The sequence below is a fragment of the Tauraco erythrolophus genome, chromosome 3, assembly GCF_009769465.1.
Source record: "Tauraco erythrolophus isolate bTauEry1 chromosome 3, bTauEry1.pri, whole genome shotgun sequence".
NCBI lineage: Eukaryota > Metazoa > Chordata > Aves > Musophagiformes > Musophagidae > Tauraco > Tauraco erythrolophus.
This window is the reverse complement of record NC_141467.1, coordinates 64,453,277-64,465,360: the sequence shown is the minus strand read 5'-3', so window position 1 is coordinate 64,465,360 and position 12,084 is coordinate 64,453,277. Positions and strand designations below refer to the sequence as shown.

Here is a 12,084-nt window from a genome sequence, read left to right as displayed (position 1 = left end):
CCAAAAAACAGTTGGAAGGAACCGTGATATTACGACTTTTAGGCTGAGCTGTGTGATTGAATTGTTCACTCGCAGAAACGTTAACACAGCGATTAGAGGCAGATGTTACAGGAGAAATGTTGTCACTTGCCTGCTTTTTACCTCAACAGACTGCAGTTTCTCTCAAAAGTCCGAATAAATATAGAGCTGTTGTATTTTTTATATAAAATCTTTATTGCCTTTTTTAATAATGTGAGTGTATTAATTTTAAAATTAAATACAAATACTGCATACAGAGATTTAATAGAAAAATTTCTAAATTTTATTGAGTTAAAAATTCCTTATTCTGGAGAATGCCAGTACCAGCAGCAATGTTGTTTGTGGGGAAAGTGGAAGTAAATATTGAACATTTAGATTTCAAGAATGCTGTTCTAACTTTTTCTGATATATTATCTAGATACCACATCACAGCCAACTGTGAATAGAAATAGAGAAAATAAGCACAAGAAATACGACTCCAAAAGTAAAACAAACTAAAAAAGTATTACTAATAATGCCACATGTGGAAAAGCAAAGATGTAAGAATTAATTTACAATTATTACTTTGATTTCACTGAATATGGTCAAACCAAGTTAACTTTTTGGAGTTGATTTAATTCACCAGGGCGCTGCTGTTTCTTCTGAATTGTTGTATGCTCTACTTCTTATTTTTGTAAAATGCATACTTAAGATACATTTTTAAGTCTTGGCCTGATCTGAAGTAACAATGTCAATAAGTTGTTGTAGTATACATTTGTGTTGTTACAACATTCATTTGTAGTTTTAGAAAGTAGAGAAAATTGTGGAAAAAAAAATTCTTCTGGTGATGCTCTTGACATTTCTAGATCCTACAATGGTGGTACCATTGTCAAAGATACAACATTTACTGTGATTTTTTGTGCTCACAGACAGAACTGTTCCTAGCAGTCTGCAGAAGTTAGCTAACTGTAAGATAATAGAGGCATGGTTTTCACTAGATTAATGCTTTTTTTGGATGTGGTCACAGTAAGCTAAGGTTGGCTGGCTGCATGGTGTGAGTTACTGCTAAAAGTCAGAACTAATTTGTTTAAATGGCTTAAAGCTTCAATATTTAATTATACAGGTTTAAATTGTCATCTAACAAACATTAAGTAAGAATTCAGTCAAAGCTTTTAGATAGTTGCTAATGTTTTCTGATCTAAGAATGATTCTTTTATTGATCGTTTCCTCTTTTATAAATGAAAACCTAAAAAGTAAAAGAAGCAATTAAAGAACCACTCAAGAAATTAAAGGAGAAGCAGGAATCCAAGAAGGACGAAATTAAAGATGAGGAAGAAAAAAAGAAAGCCAGGAAAGAAAAAGATGCTACTGGTCGAAAGGACAAGAAGGCTGTTGATGTGAATAAATTAAAGAAAGATTCTGACAAGGCTAAAAGAGACAGAGGAAAGGAAAAGGAAAAAGGCCTAGACAAAAATGTAAAATCCAAGGAGACTACAAAAAAATCAGTCAGTGAAAAGGATGGTACTATTCAGGTGGGAAAAGACAAAGAAACAAAAAAGATAGTTAAAAACCCATCCAAGGAAGACAAGAAAGAAAAGAAATAAATGGAGTTGTGATTGTGCTAATGAGGAACAGACCTCAAGAATGAGAAATTAAGCATATTTATATGAATGTGGTAAATATGGCAGTAAGAATATAATATTTTCTGGAAATAATTGTGAACAAAGGCTCTATATAATTATTTTTTGAAAACTGTTAAGCGTGTACTGGCATTGTGAACACAAAGCAAGAATGTCTGCTGTGAAACTCAAATGTGTACATATGTTAATATGCCTGGCTAACAATATGTATTGAAAACAGAAATGTCAAATTGATGCCAGTTACTTCAAGTACACGCTAAACCTGGTGAGTTTTTTTCCCTCTCTTTGTTTTCTTGTATTAAAATGCTATTTTCTTGATCTGGGGTTGAAAATGTAATGTTGTGTATCAAATGCAAGTTTAAAAGCAATATTAAGAGGATTATCTGACACATATAGTGGAAACTCACAAAAAAATATTTCTATTTCAAAAAAATAGCCAAGAGGAACATCAGTTGAATGTATTGTCAGAGGAACTTAGCAAATAAATGGAAATTATTCCCTGCTAAACTTTTTTTCCTTGAGTAGACTGAGAAAACTATTTTATACACAAACACTCAAACCAACTTTAGTGTTGCGTTTATTTGTAAGACTTCAGTGTACGCTCAACCAAAGTATCGCAATGCTTTTGTTTATTGATCCTGTGACAATATGTTCAGCTTTTCTTTCATCCTTTCTTTCTTTCTTTATTTTTTAGCTGTCTTTAGGTCTGAAAACTTGATTCAATGTCACTTTTCAGGTTACTGTGTCCTGATTTTTTCTGAGTTTTCCAAGCTTCTAGTAATGAATATTCTGAAAATTAGGCCACTTATTTCACCATTGATGGGTATTGTTGGATTCCAGTCATGTTTTAAGAAGTGATGTGCTACTACTACTATATTCAGGTTAAACTTGATTAAAGAACAACTAATGTATTTTTGCAACTATTATTTTCTGCAAACAAGAGTTTTGAAGTACATAATGCTTATGTGGGCAAGCTCCTGTGTTAGTTTGCTCTTCTAGCTTCTGTATTTTTAGCACCGGGGAATGATTTATCCAGCAGTCTCATTAGAATAAACAAAGTTACAAAATGTTTCTGCAGAGATATTTCAGTATGTTATTAAATCTATACTTGCTTTCAAGTTTATATGGAAAAGGAATATTTTCTAATCTTACTAGACAAATCATATCACTTCGTATGTTGAAATATTTATTGCACAATAAAATTACACAAGACTCAGAACAAAATTTATAATGAAAGTTGAAGATTTATTATTGTAATACTGCAGTATTGTTTTAAAGAAAACGAAACTAAGGACTGAAATTGAGCATGAGTATGCATGTGGGTGATGGTATAAGATTGAAGTCCTGAAGGCTGATTCTGTTCATTGTGTTGCTTAAATTTTGTGTATAAGAATTGGCAATACACTTATCTCAGACTTTCCATACAGCACATATATGTCTCTGTAAGATCCTTTGATCCCTAGAGGTAGAAGATGTGGTAACAGGGTAAGATATAATCTGATAGTTTATTTATTTAGGTGTTTATTTATAGGAAACTTATGAAAAATAGTTCAAATAAAAGCTGTAGAAAATAGTGCAGTAGCTTAAGATTCGAGCTGTAATAACTAACAGAGATGATATACTAAGCTGTTTTCTAAATAGTATGAAGAAGGAGGGGAAGACGTGTGTGTGTTATGAACATTATAGTTCTTAGCAAAAATCTTGGCAGAATGAAGATCTAAAAAATGCACTTGCATAATGAGCATTCTCTTTGAGATTTTGGTGATGATAGACGTGTTTATTCGTCTTTGCTGTGATAGGTGTTAAGTTACATATTTGACAGAGGAGCACTCAACTCACACTTCTCAAGATTGGTGGCACAGTGGTATAGTGCACATCACTTTTTATTTTCTCTGCTAATGTGACAGATCTGGGAGTGAAATTTGAAATGAGTTGCCTTTCTGATTAACATACTATTGTATTTATGACTCAAAGTTTGTCTGGTTCTAAAAAAGTTTGTGTTTTTTTCCAATAATGTTTTATTTGAGCAACACTTCAAGCTATACAGATAGCCAAACAATAAAATGAGATTTTTGCCCCAGAGATCTGTTGTGCCGTTTTATATCTCTATGAAATATTATTGTCATTCAACTTAACATGGCAAGTTATCACATAAGCTCAAAAAGTGCACCACACAGTAAAAACTGAGTACAACTTTATTTTGATAAAAAGGTGAGAGAAAATAGTATCTTGCAGAAGTTAAATTACTTAACATATTGTGTACTCAACAAGATTGAATAGGAATCAGTGATATGATTTCATGATAGATATGTATAAAAAGCTTGAGAACAAAGTTGAGAAATGTGCAAGCAAAACAAAGAAAATACTCTTGGTAGTCTCTTCGTTCCTTTTACGCACCCTAAGTGCTTGTTGGCTGTGAAATACTTCGAATCCATTTATTGTTCATGAAGCAGAGCAGGTGGTTGTGTGGAATTGGAGGTATGGGTTATTGAAGGATACGAGGAGTTATTTAGAGATGTATATGTGAGGGAAGTGAACTGAATTTGTGAAAGCAGGGTGGCTGTTTCTATGCTTCCAGATTCTGAAGTGTGAGGCAGTGGCTAAGTAACTGGTTTTATCTCAGTATGTAGTTAAAGATGGTTGTAGAAGGAAGTAACTACTTACTCTTGTAGCCACTAATATTACTGCAGCAAAAAATAAATGTAAGTTTTAATAATATTTTTGAGTATTTCAATGGGGTTTTTTTTATGACATGGAAGAAAATTGGTAAAAAATCAAGTGTAAATTTGGCTTTTTTTTCCTCTACCCTCTGATCTTGACTCCTTAGTAGTGGACTCTTAAATTATAGTTCTTTTAGATATAGCCTAACTACTTATCTTCGTGCTATATAAATAATACAAAAATGTGTAAGTAGGATTAACTCTATTTTTCCTGTTCTCATTACTTATATAGAGTAATGGAATGAATATATGTTTTTCTCATGATGCATGAACAATTAAAATCTCTCTAGTTCACACAAAGTTATTTTGAGGCATAATGGTCCTATTTGTATTTAGATATGTTTGACTTCAGTAGGAACCTAGTAATTTTTTTTTTGTTTAATTTATTGACTTGAAATACACTTACTTTGTTCCACTTAAAATTACTTTTATAAGATTGTTAGCGGTACAGGAGTGTTTATTACAGTGTAGCCTCTGCTTTCTTAAATACTATTTTTCTATTGATTTCTGTGCATACAGCTCTTGAGAAACTAGTTTGTTTTGGGCAGTGTGTGTGCGTGTGTTTATTTAAGACTGTAGTTTTATCTGAATTGACCCTAGGAAAAGGAACATAGGATTATAGGAGAATTCTGTTTGGAAGGACTTCAGGAGATCCTTATTCAAACATCCTACTCAGAACAAGGTCATCTCAGAGGTATGACCGGGGTACACTGGCCATTATCCAGTGCGGTCTGTAAAACCTCTGAGGACAGGAATGCACAACCTCTGTGTGCAGCCTTTTCCACTGATTTGATTGTCCTCATGGAGGGTGGTGGTAGTGGGGGGGGGGGGCGTGTGTGTGTGTGTGTGTGTGTGTAAGTTGTTTGGTTTTTTTTCTTATACCCAGTCTGAACCTTTCTTTTTTAAGTCTTGCTTGAATCCTTCTTAAAGGATAGTTGAATGGAGGATTAGACTAATACCAATCCATTCTTTCTTGAGGATATGATATCTTAAGATGTGATATAATCTTTCGAGGCTATGAATTATCTTTATTTCTTGCTGTGGTTTTGATCATTGCTGTTATCGGTTGCTTTCTTTTCATTGTGTTTTGATCTAGAAAGTCTCTGTGGTATAGATCGTAAGCATCTTAGTGGTGAAATTCTATCAGTCATGTTTTTTCTGTAGTAACTTATTTGTCAAAAGAAACTAGAGATTGAGATTATTTTGAAGAAATTGCAGTTCTCTTCATCAGACCTTAAAAGGTTTAATATATCAATTCAAAATCTCTCTTCTCATTCTAAGCAGCACATTATAAGTTCAAATTAGTTCTTCATAAAACCTATAAAATTGATCATATGAAGCACTTCTTGCCCAAAGAGAAGAACAGTGAGAAAAACCTGCTGCTTGTTTTTCTTCTGGGTGCTGAATACATGTTGAGAGTAGCATAGTCACTTTGAAATAAAGGCAAATGCTTAAATTTCTGTTCCTTTTTTCCCCCCTCATAGTATGTTTGTCTTGCAAACAGATTTGTTTTACTATCTTGAATACACTTTAGTCTTTGTAACAATCACTGTATATGAGGACAGCCCTGTAATTGTGATTAATTGTTTGAATACATTTTGTAGAGTTTAACGTCAGTTAATTTAATTAAAACAACTCTTAGTTTATAATTGAATCAGATCAAAAAGAATGTAAAGTTAACTTTATAACTGAAAAATGCAGGCCTTAAAGAAAGATCTGTCCCAGCACAGCCAACATCACCAGAATCTGAGGAGACCATCCAGCCTGCTGAGAAATCATATGTTGAATCAGGTAAGACCTTTTGTAAACTATAGGTGAACAAAAGACATGATGCTTCATTTGAATTATAGTTCTGTTTCCTCCACATGCAAACTCATTGTATTATTTCTTTGGGTAGGAAAAGAATTCTTTCATTGATTTTATGTATTGCTTATCCACTATAGTTTATTTAATGGGAATCACTGTTGGTAACTTCATCTAAATCGCCGACCATGAAAAGTTGATAATTTGAATGTGTGGAAGGCTCTTGTCTGCTCTCATGGTTACCATTGAAACCATATCACATCAGAACAACTTTCTGCTGATGTGCAGTTGTAGTTTTGATATGTATGCGACAGTATAACCCAGTCAGAATAACAGCAGGTTTGCCATCTTAAAAAAAAAAAAAAAAAAAAAAAAAAAAAGCAACAAAACAAACTAAACCAAAACTCCCCAAACCTCAACAACGAACTTTATATGATTAATCAAATGTTCTCTTTTGTACTAATTCCAATAATATATCATAAATACCATAAATGCAGCTGCTAGTGTTGAAAAAAATCACTTAAATGTTTTAAAAGCTCCGAAAATATTAGTAAAATTTGTTAGGTTCAGGAGGAATTCAAGAAAAAAATATTTTGGAGATCAGATTTCAGATGCATGATTTGTATTTTAGTGTTATTCAGAGAAATTGTATTTTCTCCTGTTCTTGAATATGGCTTATCTTACTTGATGTTTATGTGAACCTAACAGAATAACCCACAAATGCGGACCATGTGGTCAGCAAAACAGAATATAGAATTTGTGTTACTTTTCTTAAGTGATAACTTATAAAATATATTAAGTTAAGCTGTTTCCTTTTTTCCCCCATAACTGGTACCATTTTTGATCTCTGTTTCAAAACACAGCTGTGATTTGCTTTTTTTCTGTTGTGTTTTCAATGTTAATTTTAGGACATCTATATGAAAGCAATGCTTTTACGTCCTGAGCTGGTGTGTTAAGTGACAATCTCTTGTCCCTGAAATCAGTTTCTGATTTTTTTTTTTTTTTCTGCTGTGAATTGCCAGGAGAAGACCTTGATATTGTAATGTTAGTATCTATTTTCCCTGTTTATAAAGCCAACAAAACCCCACTTCTGCAAGTGACGTTTTGTTGTCAAATATGACATGCTAGTGCTGCTTTCCTAAATTGTAGGAAAGTAATGGATGGAAGTGTCAGTAAAATAGTAACTTAGAAAAGAATTATTGGTTTGAATAGTTGTCTGAAGTTATTAATGTTACTGCCACTGAGAAAAAGATACATGCAATTCATCTTCAGAATGAATCTGATCTGATTTGTACAAAACTTTCCATATTGGAGAATAAGCAAAACCAAATTCTTCTTGTAATTGCATGAATTGCAAAGGTTCATGAAGCCAATCTCTACAGAACTTTGTGGAATGGAATAGAATAGGGACTTTGTGAAGGCTACTAAAAGCTGCAAGCCTTGATCTAAAGTGTAGACTTCACCTTTTGCACTTACCTTCACCGCAATTTATAATCCTTTTAGAGCACAAGAATGCTGACATAGACTTGGAAGAGGAAATTCGATCTGTTCTTCATGAAGCTCTCCATTCCCAGCCTGGTAATGCATTAACACTTAGAAATCACTGAAGAATTTATAAATTTATAGGCTAGACAAATCTCAAGAGTCTGGTTTTGGTATGCACTTAAAATAGAATGATAGAATGGTTTGGGTTGGAAGGGACCTCAAAGATCATCTAGTTCCAACCCCCCTGCCATGGGCAGGGAAACCCTCCACTACACCAGGTTGCCCAAAGCCTCATCCAGCCTGGCCTTGGACACTTCCATGGATGGGGCATCCACAGCTTCTCTGGGCAACCTGTTCCAGTGCCTCACCACCCTCAGAGGGAAGAACATCTTCCTTATATCTAATCTAAATCTTCCCTCTTTCAGTTTAAAGCCATTGCCCCTTGTCCTATCACTACACGCCCTTGTCAAAAGTCCCTCTCCAGCTTTCCTGTAGGCCCCCTTTAGGTACTGGAAGGCTGCAATAAGATCACCCTGGAGCCTTCTCTTCTCCAGGCTGAACAGCCCCAACTCTCTCAGCCTGTCTTCATAGCAGAGGGGCTCCAGCCCTCGGATCATCTTCATGGCCCTCCTCTGGACTCGCTCCAGCAGCGACATGTCCTTCTTGTGTTGGGGACTCCAGAGCTGAACGCAGTATTCTAGGTGGGGTCTCACAAGAGCAGAGTAGAGGGGGCAGAATCACCTCCCTCGACCTGCTGGCCACGCTTCTTTGGATTCAGCCCAGGTGTTGTGGGTTGGCTTTCTTAAAGTACTTAAAGTACTTTTGCCTACACAAGACATTCTAATCAGCTGATCATTTTCAAGAAAATTCAAAGAGTTCAGTCACCAAATCCTGAAGCTGTGGCCTCTTACCAAGAGGTGTTTGGCAGCAGCTACTCAAATCAGTCAGTTGACAAAAACTTCCTCAAAATACTGGGTAGAGTGCAAGAATGGGTAAACAGAGATAACTTTTACTGTGGTTTTCTGCATGAGCAAAGAAGGCGCCAGCAAGTCAGTGCAGATACTTTGGGTTTATACTGCTGGAAAGTGCTGAAGAGTCATCTGTCTCCGTCCCCACACCCTTTGAGGACTACTTGAAAAGCACAAAGGGTGTGCTGAAGACCCAATATTTGCTGGTAATAGTATTTACAAAAGAGTATGTATTCTCTAACAATCTGTATTATTGATTAGGAGAGAGACATGAAGATGTAGATGAAAGTATAAACGACCAGTGGCAAGTGAAGGAAGAAACACATGGAGAAACTTTTGAACCTCCTATGACAGATGACTTGCTCAGAGAATTAGAGAATGAAATGCTAGAAGCGTATGAGACACCAGACTCCATTCAGAAAGGTATCTGAATGACTAAATATATTGAAAATTAAGTTTTGCCAAAAATAACAGCAGACCAATGGAAATATGTCTCATTAAAAACTCGACTCTTAATTTCTACTTGCAATAGAGATTTGGCAAATGTAAACCATAGCAAGTATTATTTGCAAATAAATATTCTTTTTAAAAATCAAAATGGGATATTTTAATGCCATGTGTTTTGGAATCCACGTAACTGTTACTGTTTACATGCTGTCTTATTGGCTTTCAGCCAAACAAATTAATCTATGCTCCAGCTTTGCATATCTTCCTCTAAGTAGAGTGACTTCTATAGTATCTGTGTGGAGTCTTCTTCTGGACTTTCAAGTTTAATTTTAAGAATTTAATTTTAAGAATTTTTAAAAATTTTAAGAGCTTACTAGCACAGCCTTTTGTAAACAGACTTATTCTCACTCTACTTTCCTTCTAATGTGGCTCACCAAGATAATGTTATACATGAACTATATTGCCAGTTCTGAGAACATGACATCACATAAAGAAGATGCTTATACCCTGCTGCCTTGAGGCATTGACGGGATGATAAGAATAGTCTGTGGTCGAAATGTTAAAACAGAATCTTATGATCTAAATTCAACTTAGGGAAAAATATTTCTGAGTGCTTTGTATCTGCAGTACTGAAAATTTTACATATATCTTAATACTGCTTTTTGAAAAACTCATGTAATGGATGTCATCTAAAAGTTCTGATTGCTGGAAGTACACTGAGAGTCTTTCTTCACAACTGAAGTAATTCTCTTCGGTCTGGATCTGTTATACCTCCTTGTTTCTTTATTTCTTCTATTCATCCACAGTGCAAGTTGAAGCAGGGGAATAGATGAGAGATTCAAATTCCAGTTACTTTAAATCTTTAAAGTGACTACTAAGAAGGCAAAGTGAATATGTTCTACTTTCATTACATTTACACAGAAATTTCTGTGGAGAGTGATTTTTTTTTTTTAAATGTATATAGAGTTTATGTGTGTATACACATTCTCAGTATTATATATAAGAATAAAATTATAAATTTCAATCCTTATACATACTTTGCAGGCATTAGAATAAATGTACTTAGAATTTCTGCTTAGAAATTTGACTGTTCTTACATGATACTCTGTTAATAATTTTTGTATCATATCTTGATTTTAAAACTTTAAAATTTGTAAATACATGTTTGTTTCTCAGATGCAGATCTTTTGACGGATGATCTTGGAGCAACAGAGGCTGAACCATATGAAGCTCCAGGTATAAATTTTTTTTTTTTTTTCAAACTTGGTTATACTGTTTTTCTGCCTTAATGTAGCAAATTATATGAGAAAGCAAACTAGAAAAGGTTATACTGGCTTAGTCATATATAATTTTGATTTTTTTTTTCTTCTCCAAACAACTGTTCTTTATTGTCTTGGATATTTTTTACTCTGACTGAGATGGCTGTATCATGTATGCTATTACAAACGGTTCTTAAAAAGGAGTGATAGGTATGGAAACTTTGCTTTCATTTGTGAAAAAACTTCATCTTTTTTATGTGCTTCTGGCTGTTGTGTATGATTGGGATCTGGATAGCCAAGATATCTATGGTTGTACAGTTGAAGAAAGTGAGAAGGAGATTTATTGCTTGTATTACTGTCGTTTTACAGTCTACAATGCTAAGGTTCTTCTATCCTATTCTCGGCATTAGTCAGAAACTTGTGTTCTCACATGCAACCTGTCACCTTTCAGAAGCATCCGGTTGGTAACCTTTCCTTCAGAACTGTGTGTTTCTTTGTGGCCGATTATGCTGTTAGAGAGTGAGTCAGCACCAGGGGCTTCATTTTGAACTATCCTTGCACTGTCTTTTTGCACACTGTAATTCGTCTTCAAAGCTTTTTGAAATTTTACCTGGACTAATTCAATTAGCTTATAGTCATCTTAGTATTGTGCTTGATGTCACATACAATGGCATTAGCTCACCTTTCCCATTGTGAAGAAACATTAGGTAGATAATGCAGTTTCCTTGCTATCTGCTAAGTATTTTCTTCAGGATAAGAAAATAATGCTTGTTTATAGTACAGACAGCCTCTTCCATTTACATTAGATGTTGATTTCTCTTTGGACTAGGCTTCTTGCCTTTGGCTCAATGTTAGTTCTGGACTTTACAGTCTTGTTAGATGCCCAATGTGACAGAAAAATAAATTTATTTGTTTGATACAGCTAACACTGCTTCTTCTTATCTTTGTGGGAGATTGCTGCCTTCCAGTTACCAATACAAAATCCAAGCTGCAATGCTGCCAAAGTAAAAAGATAGTTACTTTACCTTCAGTAACCATGTATTGTCGGATATATGATAGTGAATATATTAATAACATCAAACAATTGTAGTTACAGAGGAAAATAATCCACATGTTTAGCTATGCAATGAAAAAAAGTAAATTGCTCTAAATCTGTGACACCAGAAGCGAATGTACATATTTCTCAAGGTCTGAATTCTGGCTCTTATCTTGTCTCCTGTAGATCATCACCGATGGTCCTCCTGCACATTAGAAAAGAAGCTACTTTAGAACTTTAAGGATAAGGAAGATTGTATTTTTTTTATTCATATTAGAAGAACGATTAGAAAACACTCATAGAGACTAATGGCTCTTGTGGATCTAGTTTTCATACTGATGGTATAACAGATGACTGGAAGAGAGGGGTGGCCCAACACCTTCAATTAGGTTGCCATCTGTCAAGTTGCCAAGTATCTGTAAGGTTTCAGTTTGTCAGCTTTGAACTGGGGAGGTACATTTAGCTATTGAGAGACACACTATGTATGCAAGTTAAAATAATGGAGTATTACAAACATTTCATATTTTTCATTTTAAAAATATTTCATACTTTTCATTTTAAAAATATTTATTTTTCATATTTACTTTACAGTTTCATATGAGTATGATATGGATGTGGAAAAGACAGAAAGTGATCCAGAAGCTCCAGGTTTGTAAATTTTCATGACTTCCGATTATAATATAGTCACTTATACTTCTCTAAATGTGCTTCGAAGTAATGTCATATTGA

The 12,084-nt window shown here is 34.4% G+C and overlaps 1 protein-coding gene across 1 annotated transcript in view; it reads left to right on the top strand.

The window, feature by feature from the left end:
- The window catches only part of ASPH (aspartate beta-hydroxylase), a 107,327-nt gene that overhangs the window by 22,073 nt on the left and 73,170 nt on the right, over positions 1 to 12,084 (top strand). The window contains exons 4-8 of the mRNA XM_086609352.1: positions 6,059 to 6,148; positions 7,664 to 7,738; positions 8,875 to 9,036; positions 10,237 to 10,296; positions 11,947 to 12,003. Of these exons, the coding sequence (XP_086465478.1) occupies positions 6,059 to 6,148; positions 7,664 to 7,738; positions 8,875 to 9,036; positions 10,237 to 10,296; positions 11,947 to 12,003 (444 nt within the window). The remainder of the gene's footprint in view (positions 1 to 6,058; positions 6,149 to 7,663; positions 7,739 to 8,874; positions 9,037 to 10,236; positions 10,297 to 11,946; positions 12,004 to 12,084) is intronic.